The 25,607-nt window shown below is 38.4% G+C and overlaps 1 protein-coding gene across 4 annotated transcripts in view; it reads right to left on the bottom strand.

The window, feature by feature from the left end:
* Window positions 1-248: 248 nt before the first annotated feature.
* The window catches only part of TSNARE1 (t-SNARE domain containing 1), a 535,013-nt gene continuing 509,654 nt past the window's right edge, over window positions 249-25,607 (bottom strand). For all 4 annotated transcript variants that reach the window (XM_071803753.1, XM_071803759.1, XM_071803758.1 and 1 more), the window contains one exon: window positions 249-1,140. Coding sequence is in view for 3 of the 4 variants with exons in the window: in XM_071803761.1 (XP_071659862.1) it covers window positions 1,121-1,140 (20 nt within the window). In the remaining variant the exon portion in view is untranslated. The remainder of the gene's footprint in view (window positions 1,141-25,607) is intronic.

Below are 25,607 nucleotides of genomic sequence, written 5' to 3'. Positions count from 1 at the left end.
GACTGTGTCAGCTTTTTGGAAAAGGAAGCATGTAATTGAAAGCAGTGCAGGTGAGAATCCTGTTTAATATTTGTTATTCTCTTCTAAACCTTCACAGTAACCAAAAATACATAACATATAGAGGTAGCTGATTTTTTTTTTTCTCTAGTGAGAAACATTTTTGTCAAAAGAAGTATCTTTTCATGAGCAATAAAAACCATAATTTTGTGCAATTCTCTCCAATAATTCCTCTGACATTTTAATTAAAATCATTTTTGAAATGCTTTATTTACTGGAGGAAAGCTGCATTTCTAGTACACGACACATTTAAAGAAGAATTTTAATGATGTTTTCAGCAGAGAATATTGTGGGTGACAATGAAACAAAATCCCAAATGCTGGTTGCATTAAAACCTATGAAATGAAATGTAATGCAAAATCTGACATTTTTAATGAGTTGCCTTGCTTGATCATTTTGACAGACTAAAGGCCTTTATGAAAAAATGTAAAAATGTGTCTTAATGTTTATTTGTCCTTGTCTTTCATCAGTGTTTCCCATAAATAAATGTGGTCTTCTATGCATACAATGGGATCAAATAAGTATCTAATTGATGTGTTTGCAAATGGCACATATAATTGTGAAAATGCTTAGCTCAGATCTGGCAGAGGAAATTCTAAAGCAGCAGTGCACAGTATGAGAATCTGAGCTAGATTGTTTTTTTAAATATACAAAAGCAACAACAAAAAAAAGAATCAGACAAAACATGTCGACTTTCCTGGTTTTAAATGAGCAGAGCTGGAGATCAAGAGCATGTTAAAAACACAAGCAAAGATGAATTAACAGCCGTGGATCTTACAACACACTGTATAGCAAACCTGGAGGCAAAGAAATATCATTCCCCAGATGCACGGGAGACATCATTAAAATCTGTAACATAAGGTAAAATAGGTCTGCAATGAAGAAAGAAAAAAAAAAACAAGGAAAAATTATTCACAATTATACTGACAACATAGTATAGAACTTAGCTTTTCTTTCATACAATTAGTGTTTGTTTGCTATAGGTGTTTTAATATGATGTGATCAGTAAAGCAGACATTGGCGTAGGGCTTGAATGTGAAATGCCTTGAGAATCCATTCCACTTCACAGGGTGATCACGGGCTCTGCAAAAGCAAGAATATCTGATGAGTATACACAGGATTTCTAGAGATTCGCTGATGCAAAGTTGTTGCTGATGAAAAGGTGGCTACTCAAGATGGTCCCAAAACGCACAGTCAACAATCATTGTAGAAAAGTGTATTTTCACTGATTACAGTCTAAAGTAGTGGTGGAAGTGGAAGGGGTGGAGAGGCTGAGATTGTAAACAGACCAAATTTATAAAGAAAATATGGCGTATAGCAAGGAAAAGAGTAGATTTTGTGTTCTCTTAAATGCCAGCAGTTCCCATTCCTAGAGGATGGTGAATTTGGTTTTAAAAATACCTTTTCTTGCAAAGTGGACTAAGTATAGAAGACAGAGTGTGACACTGATGCACTCTGCAGGAGAGAATATATCTAAGAAATATTAGTCTGTTTTCCATTTTTCTATACAATGAAGCCATTAGCTGTTTTCTCTTTATAGGAAGGACTCACCACACAATGTGTAGATCTCTACAACATGTTTACACTACTTAATATAGACATTCACTGGAAATCAGGTGGCAATTTTTGATGAAAGGTAATGTTGCTCTGCAATTACTACAACACCTCCAAGACAGACATCAGCACTATAGACTTCTGAGGTTAGACAAATCGTATTTTTGGACTCATTGCCCCATGAAGCAAGTGATGTTCATAGGAAACATCACTACGAAAAATATAAGCAGGCTTTGGTAGTGCTTGTGTTTATTCTACATCTGCTTACTCAGTGAATATTGTTTGTTTACATGCTATGTAAGGAAATTTGGCTAAACCTGGTATCAAGGGAAATAAAAGGGATGGAAAAATAGTCTTATTATCACTGAACCCATAACTGAGATATTTATTTATACAATTTTACTACAGGTGAAAACCTTGGAAACGTTCCTTGTTGTAATGATGCTTTACTGTAAAACAAGAAGATGTCAAAATAGACCAGAGATCATACACGCTTTTCTTCCAAAGCAATAAAATACAAATCCACACAGATAGTTATTTATGTCAATTATTGAAACTGTTCATAACGAGATATTATTTAGATAAACCTTTTGAAATCAGACTTCTGTTGTATGCTGTGCTGCATTTACAAAACATAGAAGGTAGTCCCTACCTTGAATTCACGTGAACACCACAAAGATCTTACACGAACTCTCTAATGACAAAGGGTAACCTTCTGAAGATGATACTCATCTCAGCTAATTTAAGGTGTAAGTATCTCCATCTGAGTGTAATAGCTCCCAGGCTCCAGGCTCCTATTAGAGTAATTATAGATCTAATCAATACAGCCAATGGATCTTTACAGTGGGGGTCATTATTTGAATAATAAATTTCAGAGTCACCAATATTTCACTGGCTGCTACTGACTAGCATTAACTACAAAGAAGTCTTCAGGTTTACTTTCTCAGATGCAGAAATGTATGCTGAGGACATCTAAATTTAGCTGCACAAATTCAGTAGTAGAAGTCCTTCTAATAACACAAAAGGATTTGCTAGAGTTGCTCAGACAAGTGGCTCTGAAACTGGGATGGACACCACTAATCATAAAACCTCTCCACTCACTTTGCAACCATTCTTACTTTCCTGTTCACTTAATATTTCACAATTCTTTTTTTTTTTTTTTTTCCAGAAACATTTCTACAGGTGGCAATAAACAATATGTTTACTGCCTGTGCAAGTCACAGGATCACAAAATGGATGAGCTGGGAAGAGATCTCTGGAGATCATCATCCACCGCTCTGGAGATCATCTAGTCCAACCACCAGCTCAGAGCAGGATCACCTGTGTCATGAATGTGTCCAGTTGGATTTTGAATAGCCCCAAGACTGGAGACTCCAGAACTTCTCTAGGCACCCTGTTTCCCTGTTTGACTACTCATACAGTAAAAAAAAAAAAAAAAAAAGTGTTTTCTTATGTTTAAATAAATTTTCATCTAATTCACGTTGTACCAATTTCCTCTTGTCCTTCTCAGTGGAAACTACTGAGAAGAGCCTTGTTTCATCTTCTTTGTATTCCACATCAAATATTTATACAGATGGATAAGATCCTTCTGAGCTTCCTTTCCCCAGGTCTCAGATCTCTCAACCTCTCCTTGTATGTCAGATACTCCCATCCCTTCATCATCATGGCTCTTTAGTGGACTCGCTCCAGTATATGCATGTCTCTCATTAATTTTTTTCTTCTTACGTGTAGGCACACGTAAGGAGAGAAAGAACACGGTCTAATCGGATCCTGTGGACCTTGGACAGGCTTTTTCTCTGAGGACTAGGAGGAAGGGCACCATATGTTGACATGAAAGCAAACCCTACTACCAGCACAGGCCATTACTCTTGGCAGGCGCTGTAGCTACTGGGGATTATGAATCTTGATTTGCAGGCAAGGAAAAATATTCAACATTGCAAAAGCCATTTAAACTAGAAATAGATATTCTACAGACTTGGCTCTTGAGTGTAAGAAGAGAGATTCTCTAGACACAGGGCACCTATGATATATATTGGGCCAACAAACCAACAGACTTAATATGTGTTTCTGGTTTAGTCAAGGATAAAAATGAGTTATTTTTGGTTACTGGAAAAGAGTTGGAGTTCTGTCATACTTTTACGTTTTGATTAAAGAGGTTTTTTCTATTTGCTTTAGTAATTGCTATACTGAGTTTAGCAGTTCTAGTCATAGACTATACAGTCTTGTGTTAGCTACTACACAAATACAGAACTACAGGGTGTTTCAAAAAGATGGACTTAATTTCAAAGAAGAGTATATTTCAAATTAGGTCCACGTTTTGAAACATCCTGTAAATTACAATCCCATTAAAAAAAAAAAAAAAAATATAAAAAAAGATGGGATACATCTTTGTGTTTTGTTTTTTTAATGTATCTGGGGAACTTTACCAGTAGAAACCTGGGTGACTCAAGGCTTTGCCCATCCGTATTTCAGTGAGTCATTTCTATTACCTTCATAGTCAACGAAAGGCAATGGGTGTATTTATCTTTTTTTTTTTTTTTTTTTTCCTGCATAGGTCAAGAAAGGAAAGAGCAAATGAAAATAAAGACTGTGCTGCTATCAGGCTGCTAAAATTACTCTCCTGTGCAGGGCAACAGACCTCTTTACAGTGAACTGCAAAAATAGGCCGTAAAGAGCTGCTTCAGTCATATGGTGGCTCTAAGTTGCAACAGCAACCTGGGCTGTGGATCCATCCTACAGCCCTCAGTGGCTTCAGAGAAGCATCTTTGCTCCTTTGGGGTTTACCCCTCCTTTGGGGTTTACAATGTAGACTCTGCTCATTTATTTAGTCTAGCCTGTTCCACCTGTGAATTAAAGGTTTAGTCCCATGGGAAGATAAATTCTCCAGAATAATAAACCAATTTGATCCTACCTTCTGTTGTTTTGAATCAAGTGAGATCTCCATCTTTCCTCTAAGTGAATGTGCTGACACATCATACTGTGTAAGGTCTGATGACACAACTTTTGACATTTGCAAATTTATACATATTTAAGGCTTTTTCATAGACATTAACCTCAATGAACTTCTCTGTTGGAAAAGGCTCATCCACATAAATTTTAGTGCCTTATTAACACTAGTTGATCATTAAACATGCAGAGATTTTGGGCCAGTTGTAAACACACACTGTTGAAGTAAGTCTGATGGATTGTTCAAAGAATGGAGCATACAAGACAGAAAGAACAGATGGATTTTGGTACTGAGTACTGAAAATATGGGCATGGAAACAACTCTTCAGAACTATTCATATCCACCTTCTCAACATGTCAAACTCACACAGGGGTTGAGCACAAGCCAAAGGTAGATGTTTAGTGCAGGTATCCTGAGATGCAACCCATAGAAAGGAAATGCTCTCATCTGTATTTTGCCATTGTTGTTTAATTCAGGGGTTTTTGGTTTGGGGGTTTTGAAGTTGTGGTTTTGGTTTTTTTGTTTGTTTTTTGTTTTTTTTTTTTTTTTTCCTGACATACCAGAGTACTGAGATATGTGTCCAGAGCATGGTAGTTCTGAGAGGTATAGAAACCTCTCATATTTTCCAGACATGTGGTGGGTTAACCTTGGCTGGACACCAGGTGCCCACCAAGCTGTTCTATCACTCCCTCTCCTCAACTGGACCCAGGAGAGAAAACATAACAGAAGGCTCGTGGGTTGAGATAAGGACAGGGGGAGGTCACTCAGCAATCACTGCCATTGGCCAAACGGAACTTACTTGGGGAAATTAATTTTATTTATTGCCAATAAAAACAGAGTAGGATAATGAGAAATATAAGCAAATCTTAAAACACCTTCTCCCTCACCCCTCCGTTCTTCCTGGGCTCAACTTTACTCATGAATTCCCTACCATCTCCCCTGCAGCAATACAAGCGGATGGGGAATGGGGGTTTTGGTCAGTTCATCGTACATTGTTTTGATGCACAGACCTTCAACACTTCCAACTATTTTTCTGTACCTCCTGCTTTTGACGATTAACACTGACCTCACTGCAGATGCTTGACCACCTTTTATATGGTTTGTCCCTATGTACGTTCATCCAGCCCAAGGTCCACCAAGACACCCAGACAGTATTACAGCAATGCACTGGTGAAAAGGTGAAAACGGTGAAAAGGTAGGAAAAATGAAGATGTGTCCAAAGCTGACATATGGAAATAAGTAAACAATTACATTAACTGAACAAGGTGAGCTTAAAGGACGAACTGCTTCAAGAGAAAAGGGATCAAAACCACTTAAAAATAAGGCCTTGCTTCTTCCTAAGGTCACAACCCACAGAAGATGCTTCCTCCAAAGGATACGTACTCATTTTCTCTTTATATTACCTTTCTCACAGAAGCATTGTCATCCTCCTTCTCAAAAAACATCCCTGTCATTTGGGATTTCCTTCATAACATTCCAATAACACACTAAAGAAACATATCTGGAACCACCTTCTTCAGAAGAATGCAATGTGGAAAAGTGAAGCTGGAGGTGCAGAAGGGTTATGACTTCATTTTGCCACCTTGAGAAAAGGTTAAAAATGCCAGCAATGTGTGACCTACATCTAAGTGACATTAAACAGAAGGCACTGAATGACCAAGAAAATAGGATTGGTCTTTCCCCATCCATCAGCTCACTTTGCACCTTTAGCTGCACTATCTTTGCTCAGCTAGATGACACAGCCTTTTTCTTGCATCCATCTCTTCATTTTTAAACAGCAATTAGGAGATTTTGGGGAGGGGAGACACTGTTAGTTTAATAGTGAGGAATCCTGTTTCTCATGAGGAGGATGAAAAGGAGAACATAGCACAGAGATGTTAGATTTGCTCGTGTTTCAGGACAGGATATTTCTTCCTGTTGTCACTTGGAACAAAAAGGTGAATTATTTTGTTAGCTTTTTTGGGAGTGTTATGGTTGTCAGGTCAAAGCTGCTTGCAGAGAACAGCAAGGACAGTGCTCACACTGCACTTCTTTAATCAGACTTCTATAGTAATGGAGGCAATTTGAAGATGTTATCTTGGAAGACAGAGCCACCACCACTTTCACAGCCTATTTTCCTCCCTCTTGCCCCACCTTCAGAGTGCTCCAAGGCAATCTGAACATTCATCTCTTTTTATGTATTTTTTTATTTTTTAATTTTTTTAAAATATGCTTTAAGCCCTATGTCCTCAGGTGCAAGTTGAGGGAGAGAGTGCCCATCTCCATTCCCCAAAATTCAAGGACAAGAGACTAGAGTCTCACTTGCTTTGAAACAGGCCACATCTCTTCTGGTCTGTGCAGTCATCTCCTATCTTTCTCTAGAAAAAAAGGCTCCCAGACCCACTTTTGGCAACCCCTGTCGTGTGGAGGGAGGAAGGAGGGAGAAAATCAACTTTATGAATATGCTGAATTATTCTGGGAAGCACTCAGGATAACACCAAAACGAGAGACATAAAACACTGGCCAGATAAAACATCACGTGCTGGAGACTAATACAGATTAGACAGCAGACCTGGCAAGTCATCAGTTCGTACCAATGTGGCAAATCTTGGGAACATGTCAAATTACCGGTATTTGACTTTCAGTTTGGATTAACTATCAGGGAGGAAAATGCTGACTCAGATTAAAATATGTCTGCTTGCAGGAAAAGACAATTTTTAGGAGATGGATGCTTAAACACTGGAGTACGTATCCAAGGCTGCCTAGCGTGCAAATCACTCCATACCCATTCAGCATATCATTAGTATTTCACTGTCCCTGAGAATCTGCCAAGAGACATGGGAAACACCAGACTTTCACCTTGCAGCAGCATTTAACCACAGAGCACGCAAATCAGAGCTGTAAAAGGTGACAGAAACCCTTAAATTCTCATTCACGTGCTAGTGGAAATAGAGTTGATAAACCCTAAAAAAGCCCACAGAAACACACAACATGGTTAGCATCAAACTCCAGATATTTCGGCTAAGAGAGCAGGAACTGTATATTCTGTGTTTTGCTTAAAGAGAACTGGTGGAAGTATAATATGGTTGTGCAGAACTGAAGGAAATTACAGTTGGAAATCTCACCTGTCAGGAAAGTAGTAAAAAAAACACGGGGAGAATATGTACATTGCATAGCAGTGTTGCTGTCTTATACACTAATGGATATTTCAGTGCAGCAGGACTGCAAATTTAAATGCAATAAATTGCATTTCATCTACCACAGACTTTTTTTTTTTTAGACTATTTAACTATGAAAGGAACAGAAATTATTTCAGTCAATGGGGACAGAGATGGAATGGATAAAACTCCTAGTACCAGAATTACAACTGCAACTTATAATGTTTTCATTAAAAACAGCACTGGAAATAAATTGCTGCATAGAGAACTAATTAAAAATAGAACTAATAAATTCCATAGATGTTAATATAATGATTTTTTTTTTTTAATGCATTCATCTGAACACTAACTGTTATTAACTCTGAGTGATGCTGTTTTTACATACACATGTTGGTGTTATTCTTACAGATGGTGCTGGGGCTTAAGCACTGAGTGGAAGAACATTTCACAAGGTTGCTTCACTAGATTAAAGCAAAAACTAATCCCATCAGAAAGGAGATATTTTAGTAGACACCAGGGAGACCAAAACAGTTAGATCCTGCATAAGAGCTTGTGGTAGGAAAATGCAGATTTGTCAGAGAAATAACTCTGATATTTGTAGATAGCCTTGATACATCTTTTGAATATCTCCTCATTTGGTCCTGAGTTGATTGCTCATAAACGAGGGTAAGAATAGTTGAGTTGACTTTCCCTTTGACATCTCCCACCATCCCCCTGGTGTAGACTGGTGAAATATCCTGTTTAATGCAGATCTGACCCTTTTCTGTTGCCCCAAACACATAAATATATAGCACTATGGATGGGCCTCTTTCCATCCAAATACAAATCCTCCAGACCAACACAAGTCGCTTTGATTTTGCTTTACAGTGAGTGGAGGGATACAAGCACTTAAAGAGGATCATTCAGCTCACCTTTAACTAGATATATGTAATAGCATGGAAATATTGCCATTTAATATGTATGCATCTAACCTTGGCCTGAAAGGGAGCCTTGTGTGACTAGTTCAGGTTTTGTTGTCTAAACATAAGTAAAATTAATCCCATTCTGCGTGTTCTATATTTTACATCTAAAGTGAATATTTTCATATCATCCCCTTCTGTTCACAAGTTTTAATGGTTTGCTTTGTATAATTTCTTTAGAAATAAAACTTCAGTGACCAGATACACTACTGTTGCAACCCCTAGCATAAGAAAAAAAGCCTATGTTCATAAAAAATGTGCCCTGGAAGTAATTATGCCTGTTTTGTTGTGGGTTTTTTTGTTTGTTTGGGGATTTGGTTGGTTGGTTTGGTTGATTGTGGTTTGTTTTGGTTTATTTGTTTTGTTTTGTCTTGTGGTTTTGTTTGTTTGTTTGTTTGTTTTTTAATGTGCACCAAAGTGTTCCTATTTTCATATGGAGACCATAATAACCTAATTTCATTGGGAAGCATTGTTGGAAATTTGCATAAGTGGTAACTCTTACGCTGTATCCTACTAACAGCCATCTAATGAAAACATCATAAACTCTTTAGTTATTACATGGATCCAGCTTCCATCTTGTTTTCCCCAGGATGTTCTTTGTACACAGAAAAGCAACTCCCTCTTCTGATATGCATGTTCTTTTGCAATCACCAGCAGAAAATGAAAAAAATACAATAAAATCCAGAGATTGAAGGGAAGAATGGAAAAATATTTCAAAGATCTCTGAGTTACTAAAGAAAAAATGGTCACTGAGCAGGAAATAATCAGAGATTTGGACAGTACCTGGGGTAATATACAACATACATTATCTGTTATTACTGTTCCCTCTGTGTCTGCTTATGAGTGCTGCCGGAGGCAGCAAATGGGTGAAACTTTAATTAATTATTAATTATGGCAAGACTGTGTGTCCTGCCATCCTCAAAATCAGCTCTGTCACACTTATCAGAGTGCTGCATCTATTTGACTCTTCTCTGTTCATTATCACTATCGTGAACAGCATCACTGAAGGGATTATAAAGACTTCCAGAAGTGTCTTAATTTTCTTTTGAAAAGAAACAGAAGTTTGTTGGGATGGGAAGATAACAACGAGTAGTTACTGAAGAGCCCGTTGCACATTATATATTCTGCGTTGTGCCTCTGGCTCCATTTATGTGAACGGAAATGATTAATATTTTACTTACCCTTTAGCATGTAGTGCTATAAGGCATTAACAGACAAAAGAGGGGAGATGAAGTATTTAAGGGCTCCAGTAGACACAGAGAGAACTTATAGGTATCAAAGAAGCCTTTTTACAGCTAAAGTCTGTTAAACAAAGGGCAGAGGAAGAAAAAAGGGGTATCCATTTAGGTATTTTTAACAGATCTTGGATACCACAGTGACTGAGGTCTTTGACACTATTAACATAAAAGTGAAAAGCTAGTCTAGACAAAATACAAGAGAGTAGACTGCAGGGAATTACTATGAATCCATGGAATGGAAAGAGATTTTTCAGTTATCTTTACGTCTCTAGAGTTATTTGAAAAGCAGAACAATTGCAGTAGTTACTGCACAGTCTTTTCCATTTGGCATAACCAAGGTCTCTTAACCAACAACAATTAGCAATGAATTTTGGCACTGCCTGGTGCCTTTTCCACATGCTTGTCCTCAGATACTAAAATTTACCCTTGACAAGAATGACAGTGGCATTGAAAAAGCAAGCAAAGAAGTAACAAATAAGCAATATATACTGTCAGTTCTCTACTTTGTTATTGACCTGCAGTTGCGAAGATCAGAATAATCTCTAATTATGCTTTGCCAAGTCTCGCTTTAGAGGTCTTTTGCCTTTTACTGCCCTGCATTGCTGTGTGGAATTCCTTGTTTGGAGGTGGTAGATTCCTGCTGCACAACACCCCATTCCGTCTCTTTAAGTGACATTTAAAAGCACACAATTCCTCCAGCTCTTCTCCCCTCAATAATGCTATATTGCAGCTGCATCTTAAAATAAACTCTTCCGTCTTCTGTAACAGATGGTGCTGTGTAGCCCAGAGTACACACATATCTGTAGCAGCAGTAATGAAGCAGAAATGCTGGGCAGACTGGGGTGGGAGGGATCATGCACACTCAGGAGACCACTTTGCCTGTTATTCCCAACAGTGAAGGTGAATGAGATGTGAACCACTATTAGAAGGATGGGAACACTCATTGATACATGTCAGGCTGTTATTTAGACCAGCTTCATCTTATTTTTTTTTTTTCCTTTGGTGAGGAATAGTAAATATTTAAGGGGAAACTGTGATGCTGCTTAAAAAGCACATATCTAATTAAACCTCAAATGTAGAAATCTCTGTTTACTCAGAAATGCATTCTGTGACGCTCACCACCTAAGGCTATACCTCAGCCATATGGCACTTTAATAGATACTAGCAGAGGGAGCCCTTTTAATATTTTAACAGATGGGTGCATGCTAGATACTGAGGTTGTAGGAGAGGGGAGAATGAAAGAAAATGTGAAGAAAGAGAATCAAGAAAGAAAGACAAAGTTCAAAACATGAATTCTTATTGAACTCTTCCATTTCTGCTCAAAACAGCTGGAGGTCTTGTTTCTTTCCTAGAAAGAATTCCTGTTGTTTTCAGACCCTTGGACTCAGACTCACTGATCACAAAGCCTTTCACAGCACAGTTACTATGCGAGGGGTTGTCCTCACAGCAGAAATACCATTACAGATTTCAGTGTCTGCTGACCCAGCCAGTAGTTGCATGAGTTTAGGAGTAGTATTCAAGTTTTTATGGTGTTCCTTCTGCTGCACTTTCACCCTGCAGGGTTATGCTTACAATGTATACTACAATCTCAACAAGTTTGGGTTGTTGGCTATAAGACCTCAGAAGAGAAAGTCAGCGTTGGAGTGTGTTGCAGAGGAAACATGGTAAATATAAACTCAAAGAGTTACAAAGACGGGGTTATTTGAAAAGATGACATTTATTGGAGTATCTAGTTTTCAGATAGGTCCTAACCTGGTAGAATTGCAGTTTTAATTGCAGGTATTGCATTCCCAAAACAATACCAACAACCAGAGTGACAGTAGGGCTAAAGTAATACAGTTCCATTTACATTAAGGTTGCTACTCCATTTACATTGTGGTTGCTACATAGTTTATCGTTTTCCAAATTTGTTTGGAAACAAATTTCTTCTTCTGGAGCATGTGTCAAGGATCTAAGATGATCATGGCTTTGGTACCTGAGACGAAATGGAACATGATATCTGTGACCCCTTTCTATCTTTGCCTTACGGTACTTCCATAAACACCATTCCTTTCATCATATGCATTTGTTTCCCTCTTCTCATGGAAAGATTAAATTGTCTCAAAAGGCCTGTGGGAACTTAACGGTAAACTTTTGTCCCCCAGGGACTGATAGGGACCTCTTTGTAGGGCAATGTGAAAGAACAGCACACAGAGCCACTGAACGGAGGACATTTGGGATTAACAGCAGTGTGGCTGCACAATCCAGTGTGGGACTCTAAATAATTTCCTCTGCTAACATTACTGTACTGATGCTGGGACTGTACCATACAGGGTTATATGTCTACAGCAGCTCACATATCCTTGCTGCAAGGATGCACAACATGTAAAGTATGTTATGTGTGCTCTTGGTAAAATACAGCCTATATTTTCTTGTTCTGTAGAAACTGCGAATACACAGCATGTATTAAGTATTTACTTAATCAGTAATTCTTTACTATTTGTTCCAACTTCTGATGTCTGTCTGTGTACCATAAAAACCAGTGTCCTGTGAATGTATTCTCAGAGCATTAATTCCTTTGTGGAGAAAAACACTTGTTATTATAATTCTTCATCTGAATTCATTAGGAAGAAAATTATAACTAACGTGGGGTTTTGTTTTCATTATTATTAATTACTCTCTACTCAGTAATTTAAAAAGGCAAAGCTGGATGTTTCCAACAAAGCACAACTTTCATATTGGATTCTACCGAATTTTAACTTCAATAAATAATCAACAGAAATGTATTAAGATGTCTCTGTTTATTTCAGATTTCATTTCCCAAACTATCTGCAGATCTATGTCAGATTTGAATGCCTGCGTGGGTCTACTCATGGCTGTCACCTTGCAAGTCTTTTAACAGGCCCAGGAGGTCATGCTAGCTAGACATGTTATAAAATTATATCCTTATATTACTACCAGTTCTTATGCTAGAATTGCCTTTTACCTAACACTTTGAAGATTTTTGACTGGAGCTACTTGGTTTATTTGTTTCAGTTTATTTTATTTATTTGTGCTGGTGACTCGAGTTTCTCTACCAAATATACATGACTTTCCATCAGACTTGTCTGCAACATCAGCTGCTGAAAGGGGTAACATCATTATGTCATAGGACATCTGACTACTATTTTCTCCTTTCACCTCACCCTGGATCCATTACTTTGCCTGAGATCCGATTTTGCTAATAGCTGGAAAATTGATTGTATTCTCCACATAGAAGTAAATACTCAATCGTGGTGTGCTGTTCACTCTTTCCAGAATTTCCTGAATAATTGATGGTAAAAGGCAGAGATAATGTTGTGAATTTGCCCAATGACATAAGGTACACTTTTCTTTCAGTCATTTTCATGCATGGGATTCAGTTTCTATGTCCCCACATGGAAAGCAACAGCAGAGAGGTATGTCCCTGGATGGTCTAACTGGCCTGGCTTGTTTTGATTAGGTTGCACTCAATAATAAAGAAGAAATTGCCATGGATCAACTGTACATAGGGACAGGATATCCCTAAATCCAGCGTGGGGCTGATGGAGCCAGTAACACATTTTCGGAAATGCATTTGCTCTTTTTTTTTTTCATAATTATTTTCATGGATTTTTCTAGCTTGACCAACACCATACAACCCAAAAGGAAGAATGATTTCCAACCTGAGAGACAGAAAGCAGCTGGGATGAACCCTCTGTTAGAAACAGAAAATCACGTGTTATTGTGGGAAGTGTTGTACCATCTTTGTGGGGTTTATTGTAATACTGCTGTAAATACAGAGGGTCTGGTTCTCACACTAGAAACAGTTTATGCTTAACGTAATTTCATTTATGGCCCCAATGGACTGCAAAAGTGGTGTAAAATGGCATGAATGAGAATCAGGCCTAGAGATTCTAATATTTACTTTCTATTGTGCTTGAAATTACTTCTGTTGTTTTATAGCAATGTTTAAAAGTCAGAACAGAGACGTTATGAATAAAAAATCCTGGATCACATCTTCCCATCCATCTGTCCATCCATCCAAGAGAAATGCAACACAGCAGTTGTCAAAGAGTCTAAGCCTTGACTGAATTACAAGTAAGATTAATTTGGTCTTTTAAATTTATATGTTGATACAGTACTTTCTTTAAATCCATGTCTTTCAACCATTTCAAATCAGCAACACTTTATTTAAAGGCTAGTTTTCATGAGCCTCATTTTACATTTCTTCTGTGAGTAAAAAAATGAAGCGAGGATAACAATGATAAACCTAAATAATGTATCGTGAATATGTTTTAAAATGCTGACAGAAAATATTTGCCCTTGCATGGAAGAAATGCTTGGGGAAAACAGAAACCGAGATTTCCTTTACCTTCAACTGTAATAACCTTTTTAATGACTTGTGAGTCATCTGATTGTTTGTGATGAAAACGCCCTGTTTCTGCTTATGTAAGGATTTTATTTATTATTATGGTAGTATTCAGCTTTCTGTCTCCAAAATTGGTTGGAGCCCAAAGGAAAGTATTAAAAAAGAAATCCCAAATTGCTGATCGTTCATCATTTCAACAGTTACATGATAACAAATATCCAGATCTCCTAGGTACTCTCAAAGCTGTGTTTTGAAAAAATATTACATTTCTGTAAGGTTGGAGAGAAATATAACAGAAATCCAATAATACAAATGTATTGAGACCATCCTGCTATTTGGAGGAGTGAAAGTCTGTAGGACTACAAAAGAGTAGTTGTAGCTCATGCAGATATTCTTTGCATATATCGTCGCATTTTCTTACTAAAAATGAACATTTTTACATAGAGAAACAAAACAAAGCAAAACAAAAAAATACCTCAAGTACATTTGCTACCATACATGTTTTAAAAGCAAACAGCATCTAATAAACCTTCAAATAAGCAAGATGTTTGGAATATTGATTGAAAAATGTGTTCAAAGTTTAGTGTTACCCTCCCTGAAAAACATATAAGGCAACAGAGGAACATTAAGATGACATGGTCGAAGTGACATACTAATCTTTACATATACCCACATATTCTTACTTTTAATCAATTTCATACATATTAAGCCTTGGTGACTATATTGCATAAAGATCCTGTTGAATCAAAATTTCCTAAAACTGAATATTATTTGGGGATTACAGTAAATGTTAGAATACATGTCACATGGAAATCTCTACACAGCTCAGTGACAAAATTAGATATTCCAAGCTTGAGACATTGTCAGTATAGAGGAAAAAAAGACGGATAGCAATCCCAACAAGAAAAGGCCCAACTGAAAATACAGGCTGACCTCCAAACTATATTCCTGAAAGACATACAATGGCTATAATATAAACCCTTATGTAAAACTACAATGAAACTTTTGAAAACCAAGCAATTCTGATTCACTTTTCATACAGTTTGAAACATTCAAAATATACCTAAATATAATTATTGAGCCTGGGCAAATTTTTTTTGATAGGCATTACAGGGGATGTTTTAAGAAAGGACTTGAAGAAAGGGGATCTTGTCCAGGGATCAAGAAACCAGAAATTCTTTCCTGATGCTAATAAGCACTTCATGCCTCGAAATACAGTGGTTGACAATTACAGTTTCTATTTAGAAGTTAGTGTAATTTGCTCCCCTCCAATATATGCTAATCAGCTCTGGAAATGCATAACATGTTTGTGTAACTTGGTGGCTTATCGTTTTTCAAACTTCACAATCAGGAGGATAGAAATACCTAGTAATGTCATACTTTCACTAGATGCTTTTCTCTTTTTAAAAGCACTGCCAGTTGAAGAGCTACATTTCCTTTGTAAAACCTTTTTCTAAACCCTGTAAAACCAAAATTTGTAAAAAAAAAATAAAAGTTTGCTGAAGTGAATTATGGCTTGAAAAATTCACAACCACATGGGTTACCCTCACCAACATCACCAGAACCTCACACTTTGACATAGTCATGAAAAGTTACACAGTTATACAAAAGAAAAGTTGAATATTCCTTCACCAACACATCCATCTCCTTCTTGCATGTGCCATTTCCCTCCTCATATTTGCATCTGAAAGCCTTCTACTGTATTGCCGTCATATCACATTTGAGTAAGTGACCTCAGAAGAGACAACTTGAGAGAGAAGCATCTGTTATGGACTGGTGTAACATGCTAGAAGTGGCTTTGTGGAGTTGACAGTTCATTTGGAGTTGACAGGTATGTTTTTTGCTCCCTCCACTCACTTTCCTGCACTGCTTATGCTGTGCCATGAAGCCTTGAAACCCCATGTATCTTTTAGCCTCTGGACACAAATTATGAACTCTGTTCTATCACTTATACGAGCCAAGTCTGAACATAAATGAAAAAATCACTGGTCTTATTGGTTGGAGGGAAGTCTGGATATTGTCTTATCTCTGAGGAATATAACTTCCTATCTGCTGCTCTTGTTTTAGGGATGAGTTGGGCTACCAAATGCGCTGTCTAGACCCAGAAGGACCACATGGAACCTGGAGCGACAAACTTGAATATGGAGAGTCCAAGTCTCACTTAAGTGTTTTAAAACAGGAAAAACTTAGAGTAATAGAAAAAGTTTTACTGGTGTTCTGCCAAGAGTTACTGCCCCCAGAACTGATTTAGAATCACAGAATATCTCAGGTTGGATCCATAAGGATCACTGAATCCAACTCTCTGCTCCTCATAGGACTACCTAAAACTAAACTGTATGACTAAGAGCGTCATCCAGGTGTTCCTTGAACTCTGACGGGATTGATGCCTGTTTCAGTGATTGACCACCTTCCCAGTGAAGAACCTTTTCCCAGTGTTCAGTCTGAACTTCTCCTGAAGCAGCTTCATTCCATTCCATTTCCTCATGATCACCAGAGAGAGGAGATCAGCACCTCCCCTTCCACTGCCTCCTGTGAAGAAGTTGTATACCGTCATGAGGTCACCTCTCTGTGATACAGTCACCCCTCAGCCTTCTCTTCTCCAAACTGAACAAACAAGGTCACCTCAGACACTGCTCCCAAGTCTTGTCCTCAAGGTCTTTCACCATCTTGGTTGCTTCCCTCTGGACAAACTCTAATAGTTTGATGTCCTTATATTAAGGCACCCCAAACTGCAGACAGTACTTGAGGTGGGGCTGCACCAGTGCAGAGTAGAGTGGGACAATCACCTCCCTCTACAAGCTGGTTATTCTGTGCTTCACAGAATCATCGAATGTCCTGAATTGGAAGGGACCCATAAGGTTCATCAAATTCAACTCCTGTCCCTGCATATGACCACCCCACAGTTCACACCATGTGTCTGAGGACATTGTCCAGTCTCTTCTTGAACATTGTCAGGCTTGGGGTCGTGACACCTCCCTGTGAAGCCTGTTCCAGTGTCCAGCACCCTCTGGGTGAAGAACCTTTTCCTAATGTCCAACCTGAACCTCCCATGGCACATCTTCCTGCCATTCTCTCAGGTTCTGTCCTTGGTCACTAAAGAAAAGCATTCAGCCCCTGCCCCTCCTGCTCCCCTTGTGAAGATTCTGTGACCACCATGAGGTCTCCTCTCAGTCTCCTCTCCTCCAGGCTGAACAAACCAGGTGACTTTAGCCTGATGTATCCCAGGACATGGTTGTCCTTTTTTCCTGCCAGGGCACACAGATGACTTATATTCAACTTGCCATCAGGCAACAGGGGCACAGTGCAAACCATTACAGTCATTTCCAGCTAGTAATTTAAGCTATAGATGAGAAAATACAGCTGAGGACAGTAATGTCAAATCCATATAGGGGCAGAAATTTCCAGATGAAAAATGATGATGAAGGGTTGGAATAATTACCTCTTGAACCTTTTGAAATGGATCTTCAACCTCACATTCTTCGATGCCTTATTCCAAGGATGTAAGTGCCCAAAACCTCTCTTATCCTACTGGGAAACTTCCAAAATCTTGCTGCATATGGATGTGGTGTGACTCCCAGTGTCTCCTTGAGGGTGCTCATGCTTTTAAGGTAAGTGCAAATTTTGGGACGCTTGCCTCTCCATAAAACATTTGGGAGGAGGTGAGAATAGAGTGTCTATTTTATTTTCTCTTTTAGCAGTGTCTTGTTACATATCAAGCCATTAAGAATGATTAAGTGATAACACTGAACATTTTAATAATGTAATTAAAAACCTGAGAAAGTATGGGAAATCTATAATCTATATAGTTTGGGTCCCAATTCAGCCAGTTCTGCTGCTGTTATTACTTTGTGTAGCTCCATCACAGCAGACTGTGTGGCCTGTGTGACCTCTATATTAGCACAGAATGGCCAAGACTTACTTTGAATTCCACTTCATTTGTGAGAATAAATGAAAACCCATTGGTTTTTAATATTAAATCCCAGTTATAATGGGTTGCATTTGTATTTGCTTTGTGTTCAGTTCATAGAAGGAAGCCATCTTTTTCAAAAATGACAAATTAAAAAGAAAAACAAAACAAACAAAAAAAAAAAAGGAAAAAAAAAACCCTCAAAACATTAATTAACGAAGTACAACTTGAAATGAAATTGTTCGGGATGTTAAATTCCATTTTAACTACTGAATCAGTGAACTTGTGAAAATGTTGTGTTACAAAACTAGTATTTTTTTTTATTCCTATTCTGATAGCTGAAGGTACAGTGATCAGCCTTAATGGAATACAGGACAGGGATCTGTAGTTTGTTTTCGATCTTTTAAAAGAGGAACAGAAGTTCAGCTTTTTATTTCAACTCTGAAAAAAAGGACTTGGGCTCATTGTGTCTGCAGCATCACTCAGTCCTGGTGCCAAACACCCACCAGTTTCAAAGTTCATTAGAAAACAATATCCTATCATGAGTGCTCACATCAACTCTCAAACTGAAGCTAATTAGTAATGGGATTTTTTTTTTTTTTACAGTAAACCCCCCAAAATTACAGGAATTTAGTCAAATGAATATTTCATCACCTGGTTTACTCCTCCACTTTGAACATAAAATATTGTTTAAGCAGGACCAGAAGGCAGGCAGCCACCTACATAACTTCCCCAGGCAGAAATCATACATATTTTTTGAAGTTAAATTGAAAAAGGACAGTGACTTTTATTTCCGTTTTGTTCCCTTAATTGTCAGACAAAGTGCAATTTTCTGTACTGTTCTATCAACCAGATGCCCTTGTCGACTACCATCTTACTACAGTAATGGAACTTGACATTCTCTTTGTTTTTTTCTCACTGCATTTGTGTGACTCACTCTGGAAAATAAAAATGTACTAAAAATAGCAGTGGTTGTGTTAATGGCAAAGATATGAAATTTTCCTCATCGAATTGTTACAGATTTATTTATTTTTCAGTGCTAAGGCTCTTGATGTTGTCTTGCTATGCTATGAGCAATCAGTCATGAAGCTACATACCAGCCAAGCCATCCATTTCAGTAGAAATCCTGCTAAGGTAAAGTTTTCAAAGGTACTTTGGCACCTAAAGGACCAAGTATAGACCTATCCAAACTTCCCAGAGATATGAAGGCTGCAGAATTGCTTTTGAATGCTTTACTTTTGCACATTTGAAAAGCTGCCTAGAAATGACAAATGTCCACAGATTATTCCAGAGCATTAACAAATCAAGATATGGTCCTAACCACTTGAGGCATTGGAGCATGACAAAAGGCTAGGAGGAAAGGAAGTAACTGTGCTGTTGTTGAAGTTAAACCACACAGGGAAGTATAAGCAGGAGAAATGTCTTTCATATGTTTACAATTAAGAAAGAAAATGAGCCATTCCAGAACTGCTTTACAACTCCACATCAGAAAAAAAATCCTCAAAACAATATTTACTTGTGAGGACAGTCCAAAACTGAGAGAGTAATTTTACTTATCAAGATACGATGTACTGAAAGACAACAGAATGGAATGGAATGGAATGGAATGGAATGGAATGGAATGGAATGGAATGGAATGGAATGGAATGGACTAGATTAGATTAGTTCAGTTGGAAGGGACCTACAACAATCTAGCCCAACTGATATGTGTCCTCTTTTAAAATTCAGATAATTTTATTTTCTTTACACCAAAGTAGGTGTACAAATGCCAAACCAAGGACAACAAATAGCGGAACAAGACTGAGGCATGGACTCATGGGAATAAAAAACAAACAAACGAACAAAACCAAAACAAAACAAAAACCATGTCTTTAATTTTACCAATTGATTTTGGAATGTGGTAAGAATTTGCAACATCTGGCAAATGTACAATTAGAGGTGGCAGGTTGATCATTTAGAGTACAAAGCAGAACATCAAAAGACGTGGTGATTGAATGACTGGTAAGAGGAAAATACTCTCCCAGAGAAGAGAAAAAGATTGGGAGGTTTATTGCGCAAATTCAATGACATGGTAATGTAATTAAAAGTCTGTGAAATAATAACATTTTACCAAAGCTAATTTATAACTCAGAATTAATTCAGAATTGCATAAAAATACTTTGTGAGAATAAATTCGATTGAACTGGAAAACTGTATTCAGAATGACTGATGAATCCTACACTGTAAACCGGTATCTGGACTGTGAAACCCACTGCCCTGTAACACCATGCAGGTCTTAGCAGAGGAACTGGCCAGAGGTGTAGATACTAATGTTATCCACCTTAATGTAAAACCATTCAAAAGAATCGTACACCTTCAGTGTTAATATTTTTAAAACCCAACTTTGGGAATTAGAAACTAGTATGAAATAATAATTTCATCACAGTGGGGAAGGAAGTATTTTCATCTTGTATTTAGGGAAACCTGTGTTTTACTTTGAATATCTGCATCACAGCTCAGTGACGCTCTTCTGCTGTGTTTCCAGTCTAACTCGAGCCAAGGGGGTTATAGGCTGAAGAGTAAGAATAAAAGTTGACATGTAGATCGATAATGTTCTAGAAGAGGGGAGAGGTGAAAATCCTGCAGCAAGACACATTCATACAAAAACTAGCAAATCTGTTCAGAAAAGCACCTCATTCAGATAGGAGCCTCTTTCTGCAGCATTGGGAAGAATGACTGCACTGTGAAAACGTGATAGACTTATAGACCATTTGGCACGGATTGTGAAATTTATGTTCATTCTTATTTAAAAGGTGTGTTGTGGTTTTTTTTTCCTACCACCTACCCTTATGTGTTGCTCTCATAGGATTTTACAGAGGCCTGAGCAAGTCAGACATTAAATAACCTCTTCTATTCCAAAATGCTGCTCAATCCAGAATGCAAGTCACAGTGTAAGGAAAAACTACAAATTCAGTTATTAATATTTTCACAGTCAAAGGAGTTGACGAAGAAGAGACAAATTTCTTAAAGTCAGAAACAATAGCCTCTGTTTGAACAGAGTCCAGAAGGCACACTCCTGCTTCCAAAATCAATGTACGATTCTGGGTACAATGAGGTGTTAACAAAAAATTCGCTTGAGCTGGGGAATCACATACTCAGTTTTTCATCCCAAAGGAATTTTGGGTTTCAGGTGGATAATTTAAGAGAGAGTTTAAGAGTCCTTACAAGCATTTTGAAGACAGTGAATTAAGCCATAAGAAGTTCAAATAGCTCATGAAGAGCTGCACAATAAGCAGATGACAGAATTAGGCTTTTATCACAGAAGTGGATAATATAAAGCTCAAAATTCTGTTACAACAGCTGTTGAAGACAGTGACCCATGTATTTTAGTACCATTTGTTTTGCATACATTTATTCTATTATTAGCCAGTACAGTGTTCCCACCTTTAATGATGAAGTTGCCTGCATTTATTTTAAGCTTGAGTTTCTGCTCCCCAAAGACTTATCTCCATTGTCAAACAGCTTATCATAGATGTTCGATCACTGGTTATGTCTGAACAGCAGGACTGAATTTGCTTTGTCAAAATCTTGCCATTTTTCCCCTTCTTTTTCTCTCTGTTTTGCTGATATTTTATTTTTTCTTTTCTCCTTCTCCCAGGTTTGCAATGTGTTAGCGTATCCATTATTCTAAATAACCTTAGCCTTAACAGCCTCATTGATGATGCCATAAGAGGGCACATAACCATTTGAATGAGCTTACCCAGAATTACTAGCTGCCAGATGTGTTTCAAACATCATGTGTATCTTTACCTCCCTTTCAATGACGGTCATTCTTTGCCTGTTGATTACCATAGATCACTTTATTGAGATGCAAACTCAGTAAACTGATGAAACTACTTTTCTTCTCCCCCCCAATATTAAAATATTCTTTAAATGTTTTGCTGAGAAACTGTAATGTAACCATTTTTCAAATAGGGAACTGATACTGGCAGTGACATCAAGAATATGACCTTCCTCATTCATCTGAAAAACACATTTGGCCAAGACGCAAGGTTATGTTTCCCTATGCTCACTGGAAGCACAAGGATGCACACTTCTAAATTCTTCAGGAATTTAAAATTCTTTAGAAATGTCACCTGCATTAAGCACAATCCATCCAGTTGTTCCTGTCTTCATCCCCCAAGCTCACGAGAAATGTAGGCAAAGGGAATATTTCTTACATGTTCCCCTTGCCATCCATTCACCAGGCAAGCAACCATCCAAACCACTCTGTTTCTCCACAGCTTCTGGGTGTGCACATCTGCTGCTAAAATCTGTTGTGAACATACAGACTATCAGCTAGCTCAGTCCTCTGAAAAAAAACCATGCCATATGCATGAGCAATTTGGCATCTAAATACCAGCGATGACTTTTGAAAATAACATCTCTGTACTTCAGGCCCTCATTCATAAAAAACAAGTAAAATTTTTTCCCCCATAAAAGTGATGTTGGGGAGATAAATTCAGATATACTATGGTTAAGTGAGACATGAAAGTCCACAATGAAGTAATTAACTTCACATTCAGAGTAGGATTTGACTGGTGTGCAGTAAATAAGACCTGTGACCACATGCCGCTGAAGATAAGAAGGACAAATGATTGTTCCCTGATCACTCACCATCCCATGAATCACATAACGTCCCATGGATCAGATCACTGAAGTTTATATCATAGCACAATATATATACACAAGGAAACTGAAATATGTTACATAAACTAGATTAATTATGGCATTTGCTCATCATAGAAGAGTCTTATTTTTTACCCTTATGGTTCTTTTAAAGTTTCATGTCTTTACGCATACATAGTATACCCACTTCACATAAAACACATCCCTGCTTTGTTATTGAACCACATGATTATTTTTTCTCAAGAGATAAAATTTAAGTCATATATATGTGGAAAAATGGTACCTTTTACATGTCAGATATGAAAGTACCACCAGACCAAATTGAAAGTCAAATTGTGATTGTAAAATGCTTCATGCAGAAGCTTTTTTTTTTTTTTAGTTGCTTTACACCATGCCTCACATTTTGGGAACAGCTTAATTAAAGACAAATGCCAAAGAGCCTCTTTTTGGTTAGACTCCATCTTGGGAAAGGATTAGACCTAACTACACAGGTGGCTGTTCTTCCTTTATGAGGCTCGTCTTGTTTTGCAGCGTACTGCTAAAGGCTCAATGCTTCTCCCAGTATGTCAGATATAACGTGATAGGATGTGCCTTTAGGGGGTTCTTACACTTCATGTTGGTGGAATTAGTTGCCATTGGGAGTTAGTGAGTACAATATATTCGTTTTGTCAAGGCTGCTTTAAAAATAAACCAATCCGTCTATTTTCATGGAGAAGTTGAGATAGCTTTCACATTAGTGGCAACTTTCTTTCTGACTTATGCAGTAGGTTCCCAGTAGTTTTAATGTCACCATTCATATTCCTTTTGATCTAATTGCTTAATGTAGGACTCATTGGTTTGATGCTTCCCTGTCACTGCTCTGACCTCTGCCTCCCTGGTGCTGCTGAGCAGGAACAACAGGAATGTTGTGAGGAGCAGCTGCTCATCGTTTCTCTGGTTGAGATTAGTGGGCATTTTTGCACTTGTGCTCACACTGACAAGGCTGGTCTTAACAAACACCCTTTATCATTGTATACTGACAAGTATCTACAGACAGGACAAGTCTCTAGGTACAGACAAGCTGTGGCAGAGATGGGGGTCATACTGGAGATGGTTATGGATTCTGACAAGTTTTGCAATTTCCATAGTCTAGCAGAAAGAGGAAGGAAGTGCAGGAAAAAAAAGTGGTTCACCACCCACACAGAAAACAGAAGGACCTGCACCACAGAAATTAGAGCAGAAGGTTGGCTGGGAGTAGGGCAAGGCGTTCACATTCTCTTGGGTTGAGTCTTTCTGGTCTAAGCCACAAAAACTCTCTGTGAGAGTCGGTCCGAAGATGGAGCAGTATTTGCCTGAACATCGCCATCAAGAACTTAGAGAACTGAAGCTGAGACCAAAAGAACAGATGGACAATGAATTGGAAAGAGGCCCGAGGAGAAGCATTGTGTTGCACTGTTTCTCTAATTCAGGGGGGCTGCTACTAACAATGGCTGCTGTGTGGACTTTGCCTGCTGCTTCAGCCAAACGAGCCCCAGCCTCCTGAAAATGATTGTTATGAGGGTCTCTTCGACCCAGGGACAACAGCTGCCGTCCAGAAGAAGTGTTCTCACCTGCAGCCTCAGTTATGCTTGTCCCTCACCTGCTCCCCCAAACAATGGACAACGAAAAGAAGCATGTCCAGAAGCTCACCAAGGGTCCTGAAGTCACCCAATGGACCAGAGAAAGACCCCTGAATGCTGGACACGTAAGTGTTGGCAAAAGAAAGCATGGATCTTTCGAGCCTGTGCAGTACGAGCCTGGGTTGCGAAATCAAGGTGGAGACTGGGCTGAAACAATGGGAGCAAGGGGGGATGAAGAAGCATAAAAGATGACTCCAGAATGGACACCATTGAAGATCTTCCCACCAGAGGATCCCGAACCACGACGGAGGACTGGAGGACTCCACGGGACCCAGAGACCAGAGGGAGCTTCTGGAACTGGACTGGTGATAAACACAACCTCATTTCTCATCTTTTCCTTTACTTTTCTCTGTTTCTTTCCCCTTTATTTTCTTATTCTCTCTTTCTATCGCATGCTGCTTTATGGGCAAATTATTAAAGTAACACTGCTTGATTGAATTATAACCCCTTGGCATTTTAGTTGCCTTAATTTTGTGCTCTGAGATCAAGGTAGAAGAACCATCACGAGTCCATCGCTGAATGGACCGTGACACTCTCCTCAGGTGACATTTTTGACCCACACTGAAGGGACACAGAGGATTCTCAGCCACTCTTAAAAGAGTGCTCAGTTGCACTCGCAGCACTGACTGAGGCCGCTTGACTGTGCAAGGTTCAGGAATGTTACAACAGGCAGCATGGATGAGGTCACCTTGTTTTGGGGAGAGAAAATGCGTTTAGCTGCAGGGACACAAGCCTTGCCACTTATCTTGAAGGTCCAAGGATATTTCCTGTCCAGGTGTGTTTCCTTCTATGGCAAGAGCCTAAGAACAAAGCCAAGAAAATCATTTACAAAGTGTAAGGGATATATAATACATATTTTCTATGACATTTGGTTCTCTGTTTCAGAATACATTTTCTCCTCATTGTACAAGGCAATAAGAGACCACACAGAAGTACCACAGCTGCTGATGATACCACCATCACACAGGGCTAGCACTGGGGGGATGTCTCCACAACACAGGCTCTAATTGCAAGACTCAGATTAGGGCCAATCTCATGTGAGATGTACCAGTTGCATGTCTTGCCTGGCACCAGAGGAACAAACAAACAAACAAACAAAACCAACACAGTATTTCGTGATCTTCTGAAAAAGTATCTTTATGATGCCAGAGATGA

Source organism: Patagioenas fasciata, chromosome 2 (genome assembly GCF_037038585.1).
Source record: "Patagioenas fasciata isolate bPatFas1 chromosome 2, bPatFas1.hap1, whole genome shotgun sequence".
In the NCBI taxonomy this organism is placed as follows: domain Eukaryota; kingdom Metazoa; phylum Chordata; class Aves; order Columbiformes; family Columbidae; genus Patagioenas; species Patagioenas fasciata.
The sequence above is the reverse complement of the archived record's forward strand: the minus strand, read 5'-3'. Positions and strand labels throughout refer to the sequence as shown.